Genomic DNA, 20,847 nt, shown 5'->3' on the forward strand with positions numbered 1-20,847 from the left:
CTTTAAGCTTTTTATCTGGATTTTAAGTTGTGATTGCACGTACCTTTGTTTTGCAGCCCATAGCTTTTGGTTAATGTTCTGTACATGCAAATATATGAAATGTAAAGGGACGTCATGTAGGTACGATTGCAACTACAGGCGGAAGAAGTTCAAGTAAAAGTCCTGCGTACAAAAGCCTTGGTGGATTAGCAAAGTGGAGCTAATTTGAAATGCTTTATATATCGCTGCTGGAGATCATAACCTAAGTCAATATGTTTAGAGATTGATATCAGCATCAGAGACTGCACGACCTCCACAATGTAGGGGAGTAAAAGGTACAATACTGGCTTCTAAAATGTAGAAAAGCAGACGTATAAAGTAGGGCTGTCAAACAATTAACATTTTAATCAGATTAATCACAGCTTAAAAATTAATTAATCAGATTAATCTCCATTCGAACTATGTCCAAAATATGCCATTTCTTTATGTATATTGTTGTGGGAATGGAAAGATAAATGAAAGAAGGCGGATATATCCATTTAACATACAGTATGTTTATTATAACATTGTTCTGTGTGTCAGAATGAAAGACAGCCCACACACCTATCAATCATCAAACCGTGGGGTCTTATTTCATTACGTGTTGATTTCTATCAACACGTAATGTTGTATCGATGTATATAGAGATGTACTACAGCAAAAGTATTCTCCGTCGTGACTTCCTGCAACACCACCACGCCGTTATCTTGATTCTGATTGGCCAGAAGACATGATCAAAGATGTTCTATTGAGAAGACGATCACTACGTGACAAAAGTTTTCAAAACCGTTTCTAGTCTTCAGTATTTCCAGACAAGTGGCTACTGAAATCAATCTGACTAACTGCTGTCTGTGCAATTTACTCCGCGCGAGTTGGCGGACTTTATTTTGCTTACTTTAACATCATTTTTCATGGTGGGGCTAAGGTGGGGCTAAGGTGGGGCTAAGGTGGGGCTAAGGTGTGGCTAAGCCATTTCTTGGTATGGGTGTAGCCTACCCCAGCCACACCCTGGCGCTGCCACTGGTGGGATGTATGGGGCGGGCCATTCTGCACATGCGTTAAATGCGTTAAATATTTTAACGCAATTAATTCAAAAAAAGAATTACCGCCGTTAACGCGATCATTTTGACAGCATTAGTATAAAGAAGTAATACTCAGGTAAGTACAAGTACCTCAACATTGTACCTTTTTAGAGCACTTGACTAATCTAATGTGTTATATTCCACCACGTATCGGCCACACACACATCAGTATATATTCACTGTGGGTTGTTTTCAGCCGCCACGTGCCGCCGTGTGTAAATGTGGAAATCAATATCAGTGAAAGATAATGATCCTCCCTCTCCACAGGTCAGACTCAGTCCTCCATGATGCCCTTCAGCCTGCTGGAGCTGGTGTCTCTGTCTCGCTGCCTGAGGGACGCCTGCCTGGGTATCATCAAGCTGGCTTACCCCGAAACCAAAACAGGATATCGAGAGGAATACGTGGCCGCTTTCCGCAGCGTCGGAGTGAAGACAAACACGGCGGTGCAGCAGAGGATCCTAGCGGAGCAGAAACGCTGGGTGCAGCTGTTCAAGGTGAGATGTTTAAAGACACACACACACGCACACGCACACACGCACACACACACACACACACACACACACACACACACACACACACACACACACACACACACACACACACACACACACACACACACACACACACACTACAAATTAGATGCAACACCTACAATATGGCTTTAGAAATTGTAGTAGCCCAGATTTCAAATCTATACACAATCATCTTAAAGTATATTTGGGGATCTCTGGATCTCATGTTTCATTCTTCTGTTATCATTTACTTATTTGAATTCATCGTTATGTTTTTCTGCGTCTCAAATTGTTCTGTAACACACTTTGGGCTGCATCCTTGAATGAAGAAGTACTCGTAGCAACACTAAATTGAAAAAATACTCTACTACACGTTTTGCAAAATGTTACTTAAGTAGAAGTACAAAGGTAGTGGCATTAGGCCTCAAAGTAGCACGTATACCTAAAGGTTTCTGCCTCCCTTTCGACCGCTGTTGCTAAGGCTATTTGTGTCTATATAACCTCATGCATGTCATTGTGTGAGTATTCGTTAAAGGAGCTGTTAAGTCCGTCATAACAGTTACAGCCGGTCCCATTTCCATATAATACCCAGGCTAGATTATATCAATCGAAACACTCCAAGTCATTTTCATAGAACGGCGATCAATCTCCACGCCGATCGCAGTGGAGTCGGCAATAATTGCGAGTGCAAAATGTTGTAAGAGGCGCGTGGCGATGGGTTTTTTAGCAGATCTACCCCCTTTGACTCTGGGAATGAATAAGCATTCCTTAATTAGCCCATCGGGTTAAGTGCAAGCCTTAATGTGCCTTTCCCAAACTCCGGCGTGACATCGTTCTCCAAACATGGCCAAGAAGAAAGTTCCATTAGCAATATTAATACAAGCTTAGTTGATCATTTTCATTCAATTAACTTCTTTCAATTAAATAGATAGCTCGACAATGGAGGTGATAAAAGATGGGGAGGGACGGCTGATGACACGAACCAAACATTAGCGTGTTAGGGGTCAGCGGCGTTAAACCGACTGTAAATCCCACCGTTCAATTTGGAAAAAGCATTTCCCCTGCTCCCCACTCCTTTAATGGGTCGTTTTAGCTGACAGGAGGCCTTTGAGCAGATCTTTGATCAAAAAGAACACCCCACTTCTCTTCACGTGTTTACCACCTTTCACAGTGTTCACTTTTAAATCCTTCTGTCAGAGACTAACGGCCAAGAACAAAGGCGCCTAATTACCGTCTCCTTGATAGAAAATGGACGAGAGGAAAGGGGAGGTGTAGAATGAGAGGGAGAGAGAGACGAGGAGAATGAAGTTAATGCTGTTTTCTGCCTCATTTCCTCTGGGTAAACAACCAATGGGTGACCTCCACCTTGTCTTTGCCTGCTCATGCACACATGCTCGATTTCCACAAACACAGACAGGCGTTAGGTCACCATGCTTCAATTCACAAAGAGGCTACACAATCCCTAATGTGGTTCAAATCATGATTTATCATCAAGGTATCAAAACCGTTAATAATGGGCTGAGCTCTGTTTTCAGACGGAGGGTGAAAAAAGGGCAGTATGAGAAATCTAAAGAGCTTTTGAATATTAAAGCATTGAGACACTACATACTGATATACACCTGAACATCAGCAGGAGAGGACTCTTTAAAGTAGAGACACTACATACTGATATACACCTGAACATCAGCAGGAGAGGACTCTTTAAAGTAGAGACACTACATACTGATATACACCTGAACATCAGCCGGAGAGGACTCTTTAAAGTAGAGACACTACATACTGATATACACCTGAACACCAGCAGGAGAGGACTCTTTAAAGTAGAGACACTACATACTGATATACACCTGAACATCAGCAGGAGAGGACTCTTTAAAGTGGAGACACTACATACTGATATACACCTGAACATCAGCAGGAGAGGACTCTTTAAAGTAGAGACACTACATACTGATATACACCTGAACATCAGCAGGAGAGGACTCTTTAAAGTGGAGACACTACATACTGATATACACCTGAACATCAGCAGGAGAGGACTCTTTAAAGTAGAGACATTACATACTGATATACACCTGAACACCAGCAGGAGAGGACTCTTTAAAGTAGAGACACTACATACTGATATACACCTGAACATCAGCAGGAGAGGACTCTTTAAAGTAGAGACACTACATACTGATATACACCTGAATATCAGCAGGAGAGGACTCTTTAAAGTAGAGACGCTACATACTGATATACACCTGAACATCAGCAGGAGAGGACTCTTTAAAGTAGAGACACTACATATTGATATACACCTGAACATCAGCAGGAGAGGACTCTTTAAAGTAGAGACACTACATACTGATATACACCTGATCATCAGCAGGAGAGGACTCTTTAAAGTAGAGACACTACATACTGATATACACCTGAACATCAGCAGGAGAGGACTCTTTAAAGTAGAGACACTACATACTGATATACACCTGATCATCAGCAGGAGAGGACTCTTTAAAGTAGAGACACTACATACTGATATACACCTGAACATCAGCAGGAGAGGACTCTTTAAAGTAGAGACACTACATACTGATATACACCTGAACATCAGCAGGAGAGGACTCTTTAAAGTAGAGACACTACATACTGATATACACCTGAACATCAGCAGGAGAGGACTCTTTAAAATAGAGACACTACATACTGACATACACCTGAACATCAGCAGGAGAGGACTCTTTAAAGTAGAGACACTACATACTGATATACACCTGAACATCAGCAGGAGAGGACTCTTTAAAGTAGAGACACTACATACTGATATACACCTGAATATCAGCAGGAGAGGACTCTTTAAAGTAGAGACGCTACATACTGATATACACCTGAACATCAGCAGGAGAGGACTCTTTAAAGTAGAGACGCTACATACTGATATACACCTGAACATCAGCAGGAGAGGACTCTTTAAAGTAGAGACACTACATACTGATATACACCTGAACATCAGCAGGAGAGGACTCTTTAAAGTAGAGACACTACATACTGATATACACCTGAATATCAGCAGGAGAGGACTCTTTAAAGTAGAGACGCTACATACTGATATACACCTGATCATCAGCAGGAGAGGACTCTTTAAAGTAGAGACACTACATACTGATATACACCTGAACATCAGCAGGAGAGGACTCTTTAAAGTAGAGACACTACATACTGATATACACCTGATCATCAGCAGGAGAGGACTCTTTAAAGTAGAGACACTACATACTGATATACACCTGAACATCAGCAGGAGAGGACTCTTTAAAGTAGAGACACTACATACTGATATACACCTGAACATCAGCAGGAGAGGACTCTTTAAAGTAGAGACACTACATACTGATATACACCTGAACATCAGCAGGAGAGGACTCTTTAAAATAGAGACACTACATACTGACATACACCTGAACATCAGCAGGAGAGGACTCTTTAAAGTAGAGACACTACATACTGATATACACCTGAACATCAGCAGGAGAGGACTCTTTAAAGTAGAGACACTACATACTGATATACACCTGAATATCAGCAGGAGAGGACTCTTTAAAGTAGAGACGCTACATACTGATATACACCTGAACATCAGCAGGAGAGGACTCTTTAAAGTAGAGACACTACATACTGATATACACCTGAACATCAGCAGGAGAGGACTCTTTAAAGTAGAGACACTACATACTGATATACACCTAAACATCAGCAGGAGAGGACTCTTTAAAGTAGAGACACTACATACTGATATACACCTGAACATCAGCAGGAGAGGACTCTTTAAAGTGAATGCATCTTAATTTGACTGACTGCTCATAACAATGAAATATCTGTAGTTCAGTTCAGAGCCCTTCTTGTTCTCTTAGCGCAGTGTGAACCTCGCTGTCTCGTCTTCTCTGTTTTCCTTTGGCTGATGTCAGCAGACCTCAGTAATTAACAGGCCTGGACATTGAGGGACGGCACAGGTCGTTTTTCTTTTATACTCCCCATAAATGGCGCACTAATGGCTGAATTCTCAAATTGCTTTTTTCTCTCTAATCGAAGGCATCCTGTTGGACAGAGGAAGCTCTCTGTCAGTCTCTATTCAAATGCACCTTATCTTACAATGAAGTGGATTGTGTAGGGGTTTAATGACCTGAATTAAAAGATGTTAACGTGTCTGTGTGTTTGATCTATCGCCAGGTCATCACTAACTTGGTGAAAATGGTGAAAGCTCGCGACATCAGACGACCTTTCTGTCCCGCAGGTCACTGGCTCTCTGAGGAGGTCAACATCCGAGCAGATAAGGTATTTCCCTCTCTGTTTCAAATATGTTTTATTGAGCAGAAGCATACGAGTGTAAGCAGTCGTACAGACTTCTTTGGGGTGGAAATCACGCTTCCCTTTTTCAACATAGAAGACAAACAGAACAACCAACAAGGAATAATAAAGAAAAAACACATTGTGGGAAAGAACATACAAAATAATATAATAACAATTAATAACACTTTCTATATATTCAATGTTGGATTCATGATACTCCTCAGATTGTAGGAGAAAATTCAACACCTGGATATCTGTTACTTGGTATTTATTACCTCTTTGGTGATGGATAGAGATATATATAGGGTTACAAGGGGATTTAAATTGGAACAGGACAATTTAAACAACTTAAAATAAGCAAAAACAATATGAGTTGTGATATTCCTCAGATGATATCCTCAGTGTAAAATACAGGTATTCAGATTCTGAACATGCATCACCTGGTTTGCACAAAGCTTCCTGATGTGAGTTTATTGCAAATAAAGTCAGTACATATGAAAATAATTGGTTTTAAATGTTTTTATCAAATGCAAAGTCATGTCTCACTTGGTATTTCTTACCTCAGACAGGTTCGATTGATGGATAGATATGTATACAAAAGGTTACCAGGTGATTTAAACTGGAACAAGACAATGTAAATAACCAAGAGCAATAGATAAAACAAAAGGGACAACCTTAAAGCTTTTCCAGCGGGTTTGATTCTTTCTAGGAGTTTATTTCGACCATAGCTCTTATCATTGACCTCTTTCCTCCCCAGGTCACCCAGTTGTACGTTCCTTCTGCGAGACACGTGTGGAGAACGAGGAGGATGGGCCGCATTGGACCCCTGCAGTCAACACTTGATGGTAAATTCATCTATAAACACAAAAAGCACTTTAGATATTAGGATACAAGACTTGTGTGTTGTCTTGTCCTGGTTTCAAAGGCTGCAGTCCAGTCGTGTCGTTTTCTGAAGTAAGTTAGCATTCGACCACGTCCGGTTCCCTCGACAAAAAAGCAAAACAATCTCTCCATAGGGATTAGGAAACTAGCTGAAATCAGGTCTGTGGTTGAGACACATTGAAGACACGGATCACATTTTGTTCCACGACATCAAATCCATCAGCCGTGACCCCACTGGTGATTTCTGAAGAGTTGACGTGTCTGAAAAACGATGGTTGTTACCAAGTGGCTGAATAGGACTACATGATTTGTTGAGGTCGTTGTACGTCGAACACGTGAACACCATCGCTACATTTGTTTGTTCCGCTAAGTTCTGCTTGAAAGCAAGTCCCTGCCTCCTGCAGACTGTTCAAACAAACGCTTCAACTCGTACCATTTAGAATCTGTATGTTTGAATATGGATCTTGAGTTGGCGTGACGTTGAAGCAGCGACCCTGCTGTAGTTCCTTTCTAGCATAACGTTTTGCTTCTGGCGACTAGATTTATGATTAGAACATTATAAAAGTAGAAATGTGGAGATTATCCGGCTGAACAAAACGTGACCCGTCTCTTAAATGTGTCTCGACCACAGACCTGATTTCCAGACATTTTCCTAAATCCTATGGAGAGATTGCATTGCGTTTATGTCCAAGGAACCAGAAGGAGTTTCCTTCCTGGTTTTAGGAGGCGTCACTGTGGCTCTGGTGGATTGTGTGGTCATTTAGTGAAAATAAGGCACGCAAACACATTGAAACTCCTTGTAAATATCTTTTCCTGGTTTCATGTCATTTTCTGTACCGTCCTGTCCTAGCTGTTTACCTGACTTTACCCCCATTTCACCCAGTTACAAAACCATTTACACCGTGGAAGTTATACCTCCAAAACTATTAGGATGATGTTGATTCAGTCACCTTCTCCATGTTTGTTTTGATATTTTATGGAGCTGTCGATTGATACATGAGCTCCGAATCCTCCCCCTCGTTAGGGTGCCAACTGAATAGGAATAGAACAGTCGTGGAGGCCGTTGTACGTCATTACACCGAACACGTAAACACTCCTCTAAGTTAGTTTCTGTTCTGCTTGAAAGCAAGTCCCTGCCTCCTGCAGACTGTTCAAACAAACGCTTCAACTCGTTCCATCTACAATCTGTATGTTTGAATATGGATCTGAAGTTGGCCATTTAGACCGCGGAAGTTATTCCTCCAAAACTATTAGGATGATGTTGATTCAGTCACCTTCTCCATGTTTGTTTTGATATTTTATGGAGCTGTCGATTGATACATGAGCGAATCCTCCCCATCGTTAGGGTGCCAACTGAATGATCCTTTGGTTTGGGAATAGAAAATGTTTGCATGTTACCAAGCGATTAATTAACTTTCTTTAGTCTAAAAACCCCAGTAGTTTCATGATCCTTTTCACAGCACTTCCCATGGGAAAAACCTCATTAGCCTTCGTCCTTTTAGCAAAGATACATGACCACGTTTTCTCTCAAATGAAACACTGACGCAGGCTAAGCTTCAGCCGCCTCACTTTGAGCTCTAAAGGGTTTCTGTGCGTGGTGTGAAAACAAGCAGATAACAATGTGTGTATGATCTGCCCGATCCCACTCACAGGCCGCATGGGATAAATTCAATTAGTGTGAAAGTACCTGATGAACTCAGCCACATCTGGTGCATGTGTTTGTCCGGCCTTTTCTCATTTCCTTAAATGGACAGGCCCCCGGCTGATGAATGAGCAACGTATTGACCACTCTGAGGCCATATTTCTCCTCAAAGATGGAAACCTGATGGGAAAATGCAGATGAGATTGACTAATTGAGCAGAATAATTGAGCTGCAGTGGGCGCAAAGTGAAGAGCTGGTTTAGCTATTGGGGCATTTTCTGTTTTCAGTCGATTTTAATACTGAACAAACATCAGCTTAATGGATTCAGCGCGGCAGGTGGATGTTAATTAAAAGGGTGATGGATGGAAATGGGTCTGACTTACAGAGCAGAGAGAAAGGTAATGATGCTCTAACACAGAGGACACCTGATGTCAGAGTTTCCCTAAACCAGGCTGTGAGGAGGAGAAGGCAACATAATCTTATGTGTCACTTTAAAGAGTCCTCTCCTGCTGATGTTCAGGTGTATATCAGTATGTAGTGTCTCTACTTTAAAGAGTCCTCTCCTGCTGATGTTCAGGTGTATATCAGTATGTAGTGTCTCTACTTTAAAGAGTCCTCTCCTGCTGATGTTCAGGTGTATATCAGTATGTAGTGTCTCTACTTTAAAGAGTCCTCTCCTGCTGATGTTCAGGTGTATATCAGTATGTAGTGTCTCTACTTTAAAGAGTCCTCTCCTGCTAATGTTCAGGTGTATATCAGTATGTAGTGTCTCTACTTTAAAGAGTCCTCTCCTGCTGATGTTCAAGTGTATATCAGTATGTAGTGTCTCTACTTTAAAGAGTCCTCTCCTGCTGATGTTCAGGTGTATATCAGTATGTAGTGTCTCTACTTTAAAGAGTCCTCTCCTGCTGATGTTCAGGTGTATATAAGTATGTAGTGTCTCTACTTTAAAGAGTCCTCTCCTGCTGATGTTCAGGTGTATATCAGTATGTAGTGTCTCTACTTTAAAGAGTCCTCTCCTGCTGATGTTCAGGTGTATATCAGTATGTAGTGTCTCTACTTTAAAGAGTCCTCTCCTGCTGATGTTCAGGTGTATATCAGTATGTAGTGTCTCTACTTTAAAGAGTCCTCTCCTGCTGATGTTCAGGTGTATATCAGTATGTAGTGTCTCTACTTTAAAGAGTCCTCTCCTGCTGATGTTCAGGTGTATATCAGTATGTAGTGACCCTACTTTAAAGAGTCCTCTCCCCCTGATGTTCAGGTGTATATCAGTATGTATTGTCTCTACTTTAAAGAGTCCTCTCCTGATGATGTTCAGGTGTATATCAGTATGTAGTGTCTCTACTTTAAAGAGTCCTCTCCTGCTGATGTTCAGGTGTATATCAGTATGTAGTGACCCTACTTTAAAGAGTCCTCTCCCCCTGATGTTCAGGTGTATATCAGTATGTAGTGTCTCTACTTTAAAGAGTCCTCTCCTGCTGATGTTCAGGTGTATATCAGTATGTAGTGTCTGTACTTTAAAGAGTCCTCTCCCCCTGATGTTCAGGTGTATATCAGTATGTAGTGTCTCTACTTTAAAGAGTCCTCTCCTGCTGATGTTCAGGTGTATATCAGTATGTAGTGACCCTACTGGTACATAGTCTTAATCTAAGTCTTAGCAAATACAAATACAAACACATTAGCCAGTCTTTAGGCAGTGATACGGACCAAAAGCTTCCCTAGTGACCTACCTGTATATATACAAAAATGTGGTTTGAGACAGTAGAAAGGCTGATGAGTAAACGGTCTAACATGTTGTCTTGTCTCTCTGTAGTTGGTTTGGAGCCTCCTCAGCTGTCAGTGTCTGAAGAGAGACATCTGGCCATCCTCACAGAGCTGCCCTTCGTGGTTCCCTTCGAGGAGCGAGTCAAGGTAACGCACCGTTATCTCACACACAACCTCAAAAACATGTACTACTACCGAGTACTGCAGGACAGGAGATACTGCTGCTGTGTTTTTGTGATTATACATCAACATCCCATTTTGCATGTGGAGCAGTGCTACTTTTAGCCATCATGGTGCTGCTTTCAAGCCGTTTGACATACTTTTGGGGAGTATATCGGTCCACAGTTTTATTATGGAGCATGTTAGTTATTTGGAAGTACTTCAAGGTCTCATTGGGTTTGAACTGAGCAAAAAATGATTGCTTCTGTCAAGTTAAACCCAAATGGTGGTGGGGAAAATCACATGTGGTGTCAAGTATTTTAATAAAGATTCCTTGGATTAGTTTTTTGTCTGAGTTACGCCCAAGACCCCTGCCTTGATTTCATTGGTATTGCTTAATGGTGCATTTCTTTAGTTTGAGTTGATCTTGTGTTGCTTTAAATCCTCTTTTCCCACCTTCTTTGTGCCCTAATCTACCAACAGAAGACATGAAATGCCCCTCAAAAAGCCAAAGCACAAATGATATACAGTAGAATCTATACTTTTCCATCTGAGAGGACTTGTCACTGACCCTCACGTCTGTCCTGTCCCGTAGATCTTCCAGAGGTTAATCTACGCAGACAAAAGGGACGTGCAGGGCGACGGTCCGTTTCCCGACGGCATCAGCGTGACAATCAGACGAAACTACATCTACGAAGACGCCTACGATAAACTGTCTCCAGAAAACGGTACGAACACTTTACGTGCATTATTGGTTGTGTTGAAGCCTGCATTGACGTAGCATCAGAGGAGGAAGCACGGTGTAGAGTAAGATAAGATAGGACTTTATTCATCACGAAGGAAATAGTTGTGCCAGAGTTACAGAAATACAACGAACACAGCAGCACAATAATAATCAAACTGTACACTGACAGTGCAGAAAAAAGAGCTATTCAATCACTGCAGGAAACATAGGTGGTCACATAATTAATGTACATATTAAAGGTCACCTATCATGCTATTTTTAGTAATAGCATGGGTCTCAGATATATAAAAAACATGTCTACGAAGTGTTTTGCTCAAAAAACCAACAGATCACGCATTCATTCTAGCCATGCCTCATATCCCTCTATTCCACTTCCTGTTCCAAAACTGCTGATTCTGGGTATAAACAGGTCTCTCTTGAGAATGAGACCCTGTATAAATAAAGGCTAAATAAAAAAGGCTAAATAAAAAATAAACTGAGAAAAAATAAAATAAGAGGGGGCGGAGCTTATGCCGGCTCATGCGGGACCTGGCAGATACTGTCTAAAATGCTGCGGTGATGAAACGCAAGGATTCTCTCTGAAACAGTATGGAGCTCAAAGGCTTTCTCTCTTGCCGGTTCTACCACAAGGTGATTTTTACTTCCTGCTTCTTCACACACATGCTCTCCAGTACAGGTTAGCTCTGAGTGTTAGCCATTCTAATGTAAACACCGACCATATTACGTCCAAAACAGTCGGGCATTGTTTCTGATATCAACGTTTCTGATAGGGAAACGTTGCTATAGGGAAGACATTTTGCATGATAGGTCCCCTTTAACCTTATTTAATGTTGTCTTAATTTGCATTATTTAATTTCATATTCTGTTCTTGTACATATCATATTCTACTTACATGTATATAGACTTATTTTTTACATTTGAGTATTTGATTATATATGTTGCATTGTTGGAGGAGCTCAGATCAGAAGAGTTTCATTGCCATTTCTCCACTGTAGCTGCTGAGCATATGACAATAAAACCTTTTGATTTGAATCTTTGAATATGGAAATAAAGATGAAGGTCTCCTCGTGCAGAGTATTGAATTTTCGGTAAAGCATAATCGTGCTTGCGATTATTATAATGGAGCACATAAAAAGCAGAATCAATTATTTTAAGTCACCTCTTTTGTGTTTAAATGTGAAAGGGCACTCCGGTAGGGGCAATCTGATTAAAAGGAGTAGCAGGAGACCTGGGCTGAAGACATGATCTATCATTTATGTGTCTATAAGTTATGGCCGCTCTGATTTATCGCTGTACATTAATTATTCTGAAAGATGACCTTTTATAGGATTTGATTTGAATATTCTGCGGGTCAGGAAAAAAGGGGCATTCTTGAAAAATGTTTGTTGGGGAAAAAACAGCGTGATACGATACATTTAAGTGGTATTGGTTTTATATATTTACATTTTTTCGAAATCAATTTTCTCTATTTACACGAATAATCACATAATTTGGCTTCTTGGGAAATATTTCAGATATTAAAGCTCGCCTTAGTTGTGAATCATATGCATAACTCTCTGAAATTAGAAATGTAAATATTAAAATACAGTATAATAAAATGTAATCAAATGCTTAGCAGTGTGGGAGTCTTATGGCGCATTTCCACTACAGCGCGGTTGAAGCTGTTTTTGGCTGCGTTTCCACTAGGCGTAGTTCCGGATAACAGTTTTTCTGGCTCTCTAAAATCGAGGTTCTTTCCGGGCCAACAACCGGGCTGAGTGTGCTAAACTAATAATAATAATAAATGGGATTTATATAGCGCTTTTCTAGACCCAAAGACGCTTTACATTATGAGTAAGGTCGACAAACAGAACAAGAACAAAAACACAAACAAAAACAAAAACAAAACAAAAACAGAAAAGCACTCAGGAGGAAGTTGGTTCAGAGGGGGGAGGTGCGGGTTTAAGGATAAGCAGAGTTGAAGAGGTGGGTTTTGAGACGGGACTGGAACGGGGTGAGGGACTCAGACTCACGGAGGTCTCGGGGGAGGGAGTTCCAGAGCTTCGGGGCTGCCACAGAGAAGGCTCTGTCCCCGAAGCTCCGGAGTTTGACCTTGGGGATTGAAAGCAAACCGGCTGAGGTGGATCTGAGGGACCGGGGTGGTTGGTAGAGGATGAGGAGGTCAGTGAGAGAATCGCTGGCAACTACAACGCAATGAACATATTTGACCGTGATGTAATTGTAATACACGTTTCTAAATGATGCCGAAGTAACAACATACTGATACCGGTTAGTAAGAACCATGAATTAATGCTTTGACAAGTCTGCAGACAGACGGCAGGCGAACAACCCTTTGAAATGTGTGTTTTCTGAATGGAGATCGGCTAAGCTAACGCTGTATATGCTCCGACCGTCCACACTCACAACAACGGCCTACAGACATGAACAAACCAGAGACTGTATTCTCCATGACACAGACAGTCTGTGGTTTGTACTTGTTTCACTTGTGTCTAGTTTCTGAACAGATATGAGGAGCTGTCAGCTAACGGCTAATGTTGGTTTTGTGTTTCGAATTAAAGATGACGTCACGGCTCCGCCTACACTGCGTTACTATAGTTACTGCCCCAGCTACTAAACTGTAATGGAAACGCATCATGAAGTGAGCCTGGCCTACCAAGGCCTAGCCATACAGTACTAAGCCGAGCGAGGTCCGGCAGTGGAAAAGCGCCATTAGTAAAAGATAAAGGGAGGTCAATAACAACATTTTAGATGATACTAACAGTTCAAGATATTGTGCATAAACTAATAATGATTGACCTTGAATGATTTGGGAAAAGGCAATGCATTTTATTGATCCATGTTTATTCTTATCCCCTCTTCTCACATGTCGTTTCTTACAGTCTCTCTGCTTCTCTAACCTTACAATGACTCGACTGTTGGGGATACGTCATGTGCTCTTACTCATAGTTTTACGGTGTGTTTTCACACTTGTTTATGAGCTGCTGTCTGCTTTGATACTCAGACATCATTCTGGTTTAATCAAAATAAAGTATAAAAACACTATAAAACGTGTGTAATTGCAAATATAGCAGGTTGATGATCTGATTAAATTAGAAACGTTATATTATTTTACAACCTTAAATGTACACACTGTATCAGTCTCTGTTGTGATTGGTCAACAGCTTAGAGATGTCCCGCCCCTATCACATACAGTGTTGGAGCGCTAGCCAATAGGAGATTGAGTGTGACATTGTGATGTCACACAATAGCAGACTAATCTCCACATATTAACACCACTTTATGATTTTCGAAGTAAAACCTAATGTTGGGCAGCACGGTCCCATGACTTCACGTCACCACCGCTAAGCTAAAGGAGGCTAATGTTGGGCTATAAAGGAACTATAGCACGGTCACATGACTTCACGTCACCACCGCTAAGCTAAAGGAGGCTAATGTTGGGCTATAAAGGAACTACAGCACGGTCACATGACTTCACGTCACCACCGCTAAGCTAAAGGAGGGTAATGTTGGGCTATAAAGGAACTATAGCACGGTCACATGACTTCACGTCACCACTGCTAAGCTAAAGGTGGCTAATGTTGGGCTATAAAGGAACTACAGCACGGTCACATGACTTCACGTCACCACCGCTAAGCTAAAGGAGGGTAATGTTGGGCTATAAAGGAACTATAGCACGGTCACATGACTTCACGTCACCACTGCTAAGCTAAAGGAGGCTAATGTTGGGCTATAAAGGAACTATAGCACGGTCACATGACCTTACGTCACCACCACTAAGCTAAAGGAGGGTAATGTTGGGCTATAAAGGAACTATAGCACGGTCACATGACTTCACGTCACCACTGCTAAGCTAAAGGAGGGTAATGTTGGGCTATAAAGGAACTACAGCACGGTCACATGACTTCACGTCACCACCGCTAAGCTAAAGGTGGCTAATGTTGGGCGTGATGGCATTTAGTCGTCTCATTTAGACACTTTTTAGCAACCATTGTTTCTAAATCCACCAGTTGGGTATTTACCGACATATTTTCATCGTAAAATAAAGATCTCCTCAGCTTGTGTTAACCACAGAGCTTATAAATCCCTCCTTTGTATCTTTTCATCAGAACCCGACCTGAAGAAACGGGTCAGAGTCCATCTTCTGAACGCTCACGGTCTGGACGAGGCCGGTATCGATGGAGGTGGAATCTTCCGGGAGTTTCTCAACGAACTCCTTAAATCTGGCTTCAACCCTAACCAGGGCTTCTTTAAGACCACCAACGAGGGTCTGCTGTACTCTAACCCCGCCGCAGAGATGCTGATGGGAGAGTCCTTCACCAGACATTACTACTTCCTGGGCAGGATCCTCGGAAAGGTAAGCCTCATTTCTTTCCATGTTCCAACAAGATACATAGGATAATACTTTAATGGTCAGATCAAGTCTGACATTTGACTTGCATCACAGCAGCTGGATGGATGGGTGGATGGATGGATGGATGGATGGATGGATGGATGGATAGATAGGTAGGTATAGATAGATTGATAGATATAGGTAGTTAGGTTGGTTGGTAGGTAAGTAGGTAGGTAGAGAGAGAGAGATAGATAGATAAATACTTTATTGATCCCAAATGGGAAATGTTTACATTGCAGCAGCATAAAAAACAAGGCAATGTACAAAAGAGAAATTAAGACACAAGAAATAAACAGTCAAAAAATATTTCTGAAATAAAATAGCATTAAAAGTTAAAAGAAAAATATATATACATGTGGATATGGAAAATATACTTGTGGAAATACAACTTTCCAGTAACAAATATAATGCAGGATATTATTGTGCAAGTAATGGATTATTCAATAGTTATATTAATAATTGTAATGTTGTGTTTTCTTCTTGTTCTGTAAAGCACTTTGTAAAGCTGCTTTGTGCATGAAAGGTGCTATACTAATACATTTGATTATCATTATTATCTGTTGAAAAAGTGTTACGTCTAGTCAGACTGGTCAACACAGATCAATAGCAGTCAATGTCGCTGCGTCTGCTCACTAAGAGGTTGTTTTGTTCCAGAAGCTCACGATGTTTGGAGGAATTGCCGTCATTTGTTTCCGAACTTTAACCTGGCACTGATGCAAGCTTTGGTTTCTTTAATTACCCTTTAGCATAATCTGTTGACGGCATTGTTTTCCTGTCGCCTCTCTTCCTCTGATGGCACTATTTATTAGAGCCTAATGTTTCTAAATCATCCTTAATGCATGTGCTAGTGATTGTTTATCAAGATGCCTTTTTTCCACCGCATCTCAACCCCGAGAAGAATTACCTCATGACAAGCGGCCGCCTCTCAATTAGGGCGTCCATTAGCCGATGATTCCTACCTCTTGTTTGTGTGGTGATTGCATTCGGCCGGCACTAAATCAGCCAGGCCACACAGACAGGACATAAATAAGCGCTCAAAGCATGTGGTAATAGCATTTTGATCTGTTTTACAGTCCGTAACATCCAGGTTCTCTTCAAGATGGTCCCGGTCCACTTATCAGATCATCCTCTTCTCTGTATTTTTCACAAGTGAGAAGCGATCCATCAGCAGCCCCCCCCCCCCCCCCCCCACTCGCTCCTCTCAATAGCTAATGGTTCAGGCAATTAGGCGAGGGGAAATTAATTTGAATTTGACTTTCAATTAACCCTTCCTTAAGTTCCCCCTTTCTCCATAAAAATGGACGTTTGAGTGGCCATTTGAGAGGCGTATTGATATTTGTTTAGTGCGGTTATTGCCGGGATAAAAGGCAGCGCTTTGTATGGATTGGGATTGCATCACTGCTGCGGCTCAAAGGACACGGGAGATTAATATTGTTAATTAATGTCCGACGCGTGCCATTGTTGTGGAGGTGATGTATTACAGGCAGGAGTGGCTTGTCTGGGGTACTCACTGAAATGGGATTGGAGCTCAGAATAGCGACCGCTCGTCATCCTTCTTCCTCGCTTGTCCGACCCGCTGACAGGCCGCAAGATTTAAGCCTCAAATGGTGTTTCTCGGATTCCGTGCTTCCAGGCTAATTTAATTGTGACGGCAGTGATTTCTGACATGTTTTTTCACCAAATCTGGCGTCTCGTTATGTGATATGACCCGCCTTTGTGCCTCATTCATGTCTCGTTAGCAGAAAACCTCCCACCTCATCAGCAATGGCCTCTCAACTCCGTAAACTGTGAGGGTGAGGAAAGTTTTCTACCCTCCTCCTCCTCTCACTTTGAGATTGGCCCACCTTATTAATAGAGATGCGTTTTAAAGGCATTATAATTTTATTGATTCTTAATGCTGTAAATTAAGCCGTGTATTTGGCAGCTAGCAGAACGCACCTGCAGTGGAGCTGGCGGTTTTCTCCACCTGATGGTGCCGCGATCCGCTTTAATTGCTTTGCCACTGCACTCACTTATATTAAAAAAGGCCCGGGCCATGATAATTAATTCTATGCAGCCCCCACGACTCATTTTGGCACAATTTCTGGCAATAAACACCCATAAATAAAGTAAGTGGCATTGAAAAAATAAGGCTACAGGTTTTTCCCATATACTTATCGCTACCTCTTCCCGGCATAAGTGTTATTGATAGGTTTCAAGGGGCCAGGCGCAGCATATGGTCTGAAACGAGCGGCGAAATACTAAGTGGATTATTTTGCATAAAAAATAGACAATGTTTGAAGTTGCGCAATTAACCTGTGTTTAGAAAACAGCCGTGATTTATGCGCGCGTGTGTGTGTGTGTGTTTAAGATGCATGCATTATGGAAATCCTCCAGATTTATAATCCATTTAGCTGATGCGGTCAGGGTTTTTAGCGCTATCATTTATAAGGACCCGTATATTTTAATGCCTCCAGCAGCCGGCTCTTTTTTCGGACTCTGCCAGTACATTAGCTCTGGGTTTTATGAGTCACCTGGTTCTTAATGGCATCGGAGGTCAAGGTGAGAATTGGCATTTCAAAGTTTGAAAGAGCTGGTGGGTTTTTAGATGGATTGTGTTTTGCTTTCAGTCACTCTGATGTGAACAGATACACCATCTTATCACTTCTTATGACGCAAGTATTTGAGCCTATGTAGTAGAATAAGATAGGCATCAGTGTCAACGGTATTAAGCAATGCTACACACACATGAAAACAAACTGTAAGAGGATATTAGGAACATGTCCCTGTGACCCTGATTGCAATAGATCCTATTTTAAGAAATAGATAGGAATAGAAGCTGCTATATAGTCACTCTGATGTGAACAGATCTAACATCTTATCACTTCTTATAACGCAAGTATTTTAGGCCATGTAGTAGAATAAGATAGGTATCAGTGTATCGTACCAGATGTCAAACGTATTGAGCAGTGCTACACACACAGCAACTGTTAAACCAAAATAAACTTTAAGAGGATTTTAGGAACATGTCACTGTGACCCTGAATGCAATAGATACTATATGAAGACATAGGATAGTAGGAGAAGCTGATGTATAGTCACTATTTTATATATTTTATTGTGTTGCACTGTTGGAGGAGCCTGGGACCTAATATTTCATTGATATATCTACACTGTAGCTACAGTTGCAAGAAAAAGTTTGTGAATCCTTTGGAATGACCTGGATTTCTGCATAAGTTGGTCATAAAATGGAGGAAGCCACTGCTGTCCAGAAAAAACATTGCTGCACGTTTGAAGTTTGCAAAAGAGCACCTGGATGTTCCACAGCACTACCGGCAAAATATTCTGTGGACAGATGAAACCAAAGTTGTTTGGAAGGAACACACAACGCTATGTGTGGAGAATAAAAGGCACAGCACACCAACATCAAAACCTCATCCCAACTGTGAAGTATGGTGGAGGGAGCATCGTGGTTTGGGGCTGCTCTGCTGCCTCAGGGCCTGGACAGATTGCCATCATCCACGGAAAAATGAATTCTCAAGTTGATCAAGACATTTAGCTGGAGAACTTAAGGCCATCTGTCCACCAACTGAAGCTCAACAGAAGATGGGTGATGCAACAGGACAATGACCCAAAGCACAGAAGTCAATCAACAACAGAAGAAAACAGGCCTTCTGGAGCGGCCCAGTCAGAGTCCTGACCTCAACCCAATTGAGATGCTGTGGCATGACCTCAAGAGAGTGATTCACACCAGACATCCCAAGAGTATTGCTGAACTGAAACACTTTTGTAAAGAGGAATGGTCCAAAAGTCCTCCTGACCGTTGTGCAGGTCTGATATGCAACTATAGGAAACGTTTGGTTGAGGTTATTGCTGCCAAAGGAGGGTCAACCAGTTATTACATCCAAGGGTTCACATACTTGTTCCACCCTGCACTGTGAATGTTTACATGGTGTGTTCAATAAAAACATAAAAACATATAATTGTTTGTGTGGTTTTAGCTTAAGCAGACTGTGTTTGTCTATTGTTGTGACTTAGATGAAGATCAGAACACATTTTAGGACCAATTTATGCAGAAATCCAGGAAGTTCCAAAGGGCTCACATACTTTTTCTTGCAATTGTACACCTGACAATAAAAGCCTAAGAGGGAGGATTTGTTTTGTCTGTACTAAGTGTTGAATAAATCCTGTTTGGCTGCACCTGTCTGAAAGTGTTGTTTTTCTCAACAACACTTATCAATCAATAAACAGTCTCTCTTTCAAAGCTCGCAGTGTTTTCTCTTTCTGATGTTCGTGGGAAGAGTCCTTCAGTTAACGGCCATGTGTTCTCCCTGCAGGCGCTGTATGAGAACATGCTGGTGGAGTTGCCGTTCGCCGGCTTCTTCCTGTCCAAACTCCTGGGAACGAGTGCCGAGGTGGACATCCATCACCTGGCCTCTCTGGACCCGGAGATGTACCGAAACCTGCTCTTCCTCAAGAGCTACGAGGAGGACGTGGAGGAGCTCGGCCTCAACTTCACCATCGTCAACAACGACTTAGGAGAAGCTCAGGTAAACAAAAGAGGGTCGGATGAAGGCACTGATAGCTGGTGGGAAGTAGTGGAGTACAAATACTTTGTTACTGTACTTAAGTACATGTTTCTGGTATCAGTACTTTACTCCACTACTTATTTTACTGACCACTTTTTACTTTGACTTCTTACATGTTGAACACAAATACCTGTACTTTCTACTTCTTACATGTTGAACACAAATACCTGTACTTTCTACTTCTTACATGTTGAACACAAATACCTGTACTTTCTACTTCTTACATGTTGAACTCAAATACCTGTACTTTCTACTTCTCACATGTTGAACACAAATACCTGTACTTTCTAATTCTTACATGTTGAACACAAATACCTGTACTTTCTAATTCTTACATGTTGAACTCAAATACCTGTACTTTCTACTTCTTACATGTTGAACCCAAATACCTGTACTTTCTACTTCTTACATGTTGAACCCAAATACCTGTACTTTCTACTTCTCACATGTTGAACTCAAGTACCTGTACTTTCTACTTCTCTCATTTTCCAAACAGGCTGGTTCCTTTAGTCTGAATGTGTGTTTGGTGGCGTGATCATTATTATTTAGAGTCATTGCGTGCCTATTGATTTGAACACGATCCGTGTATCCATCATTTCCTGGTCTTCTCTAAAGAAGAGGGACCAATGGAAACGTTGTCATGTTGCCGTTGGTCACCATGGAAACATTCATTAGCTAACAATGACATTATTGTTCTATTAATATAAAGGGAGGTCAGGTACTCTTTAAAACAGCTGCTAGTTATGGGTACTTT

The 20,847-nt window shown here is 41.5% G+C and overlaps 1 protein-coding gene across 1 annotated transcript in view; it reads left to right on the forward strand.

The window, feature by feature from the left end:
• The window catches only part of ube3c (ubiquitin protein ligase E3C), a 34,525-nt gene extending 14,312 nt beyond the window's left edge, over positions 1–20,213 (forward strand). The window contains exons 7-13 of the mRNA XM_079661579.1: positions 1,368–1,594; positions 5,825–5,929; positions 6,702–6,789; positions 10,282–10,379; positions 10,987–11,119; positions 15,243–15,490; positions 19,842–20,213. Of these exons, the coding sequence (XP_079517705.1) occupies positions 1,368–1,594; positions 5,825–5,929; positions 6,702–6,789; positions 10,282–10,379; positions 10,987–11,119; positions 15,243–15,490; positions 19,842–20,198 (1,256 nt within the window). The 3' untranslated portion in view covers positions 20,199–20,213. The remainder of the gene's footprint in view (positions 1–1,367; positions 1,595–5,824; positions 5,930–6,701; positions 6,790–10,281; positions 10,380–10,986; positions 11,120–15,242; positions 15,491–19,841) is intronic.
• Positions 20,214–20,847: the final 634 nt, after the last annotated feature.

This window comes from Notothenia rossii (genome assembly GCF_949606895.1).
Source record: "Notothenia rossii genome assembly, chromosome: 12".
Lineage (NCBI taxonomy): Eukaryota > Metazoa > Chordata > Actinopteri > Perciformes > Nototheniidae > Notothenia > Notothenia rossii.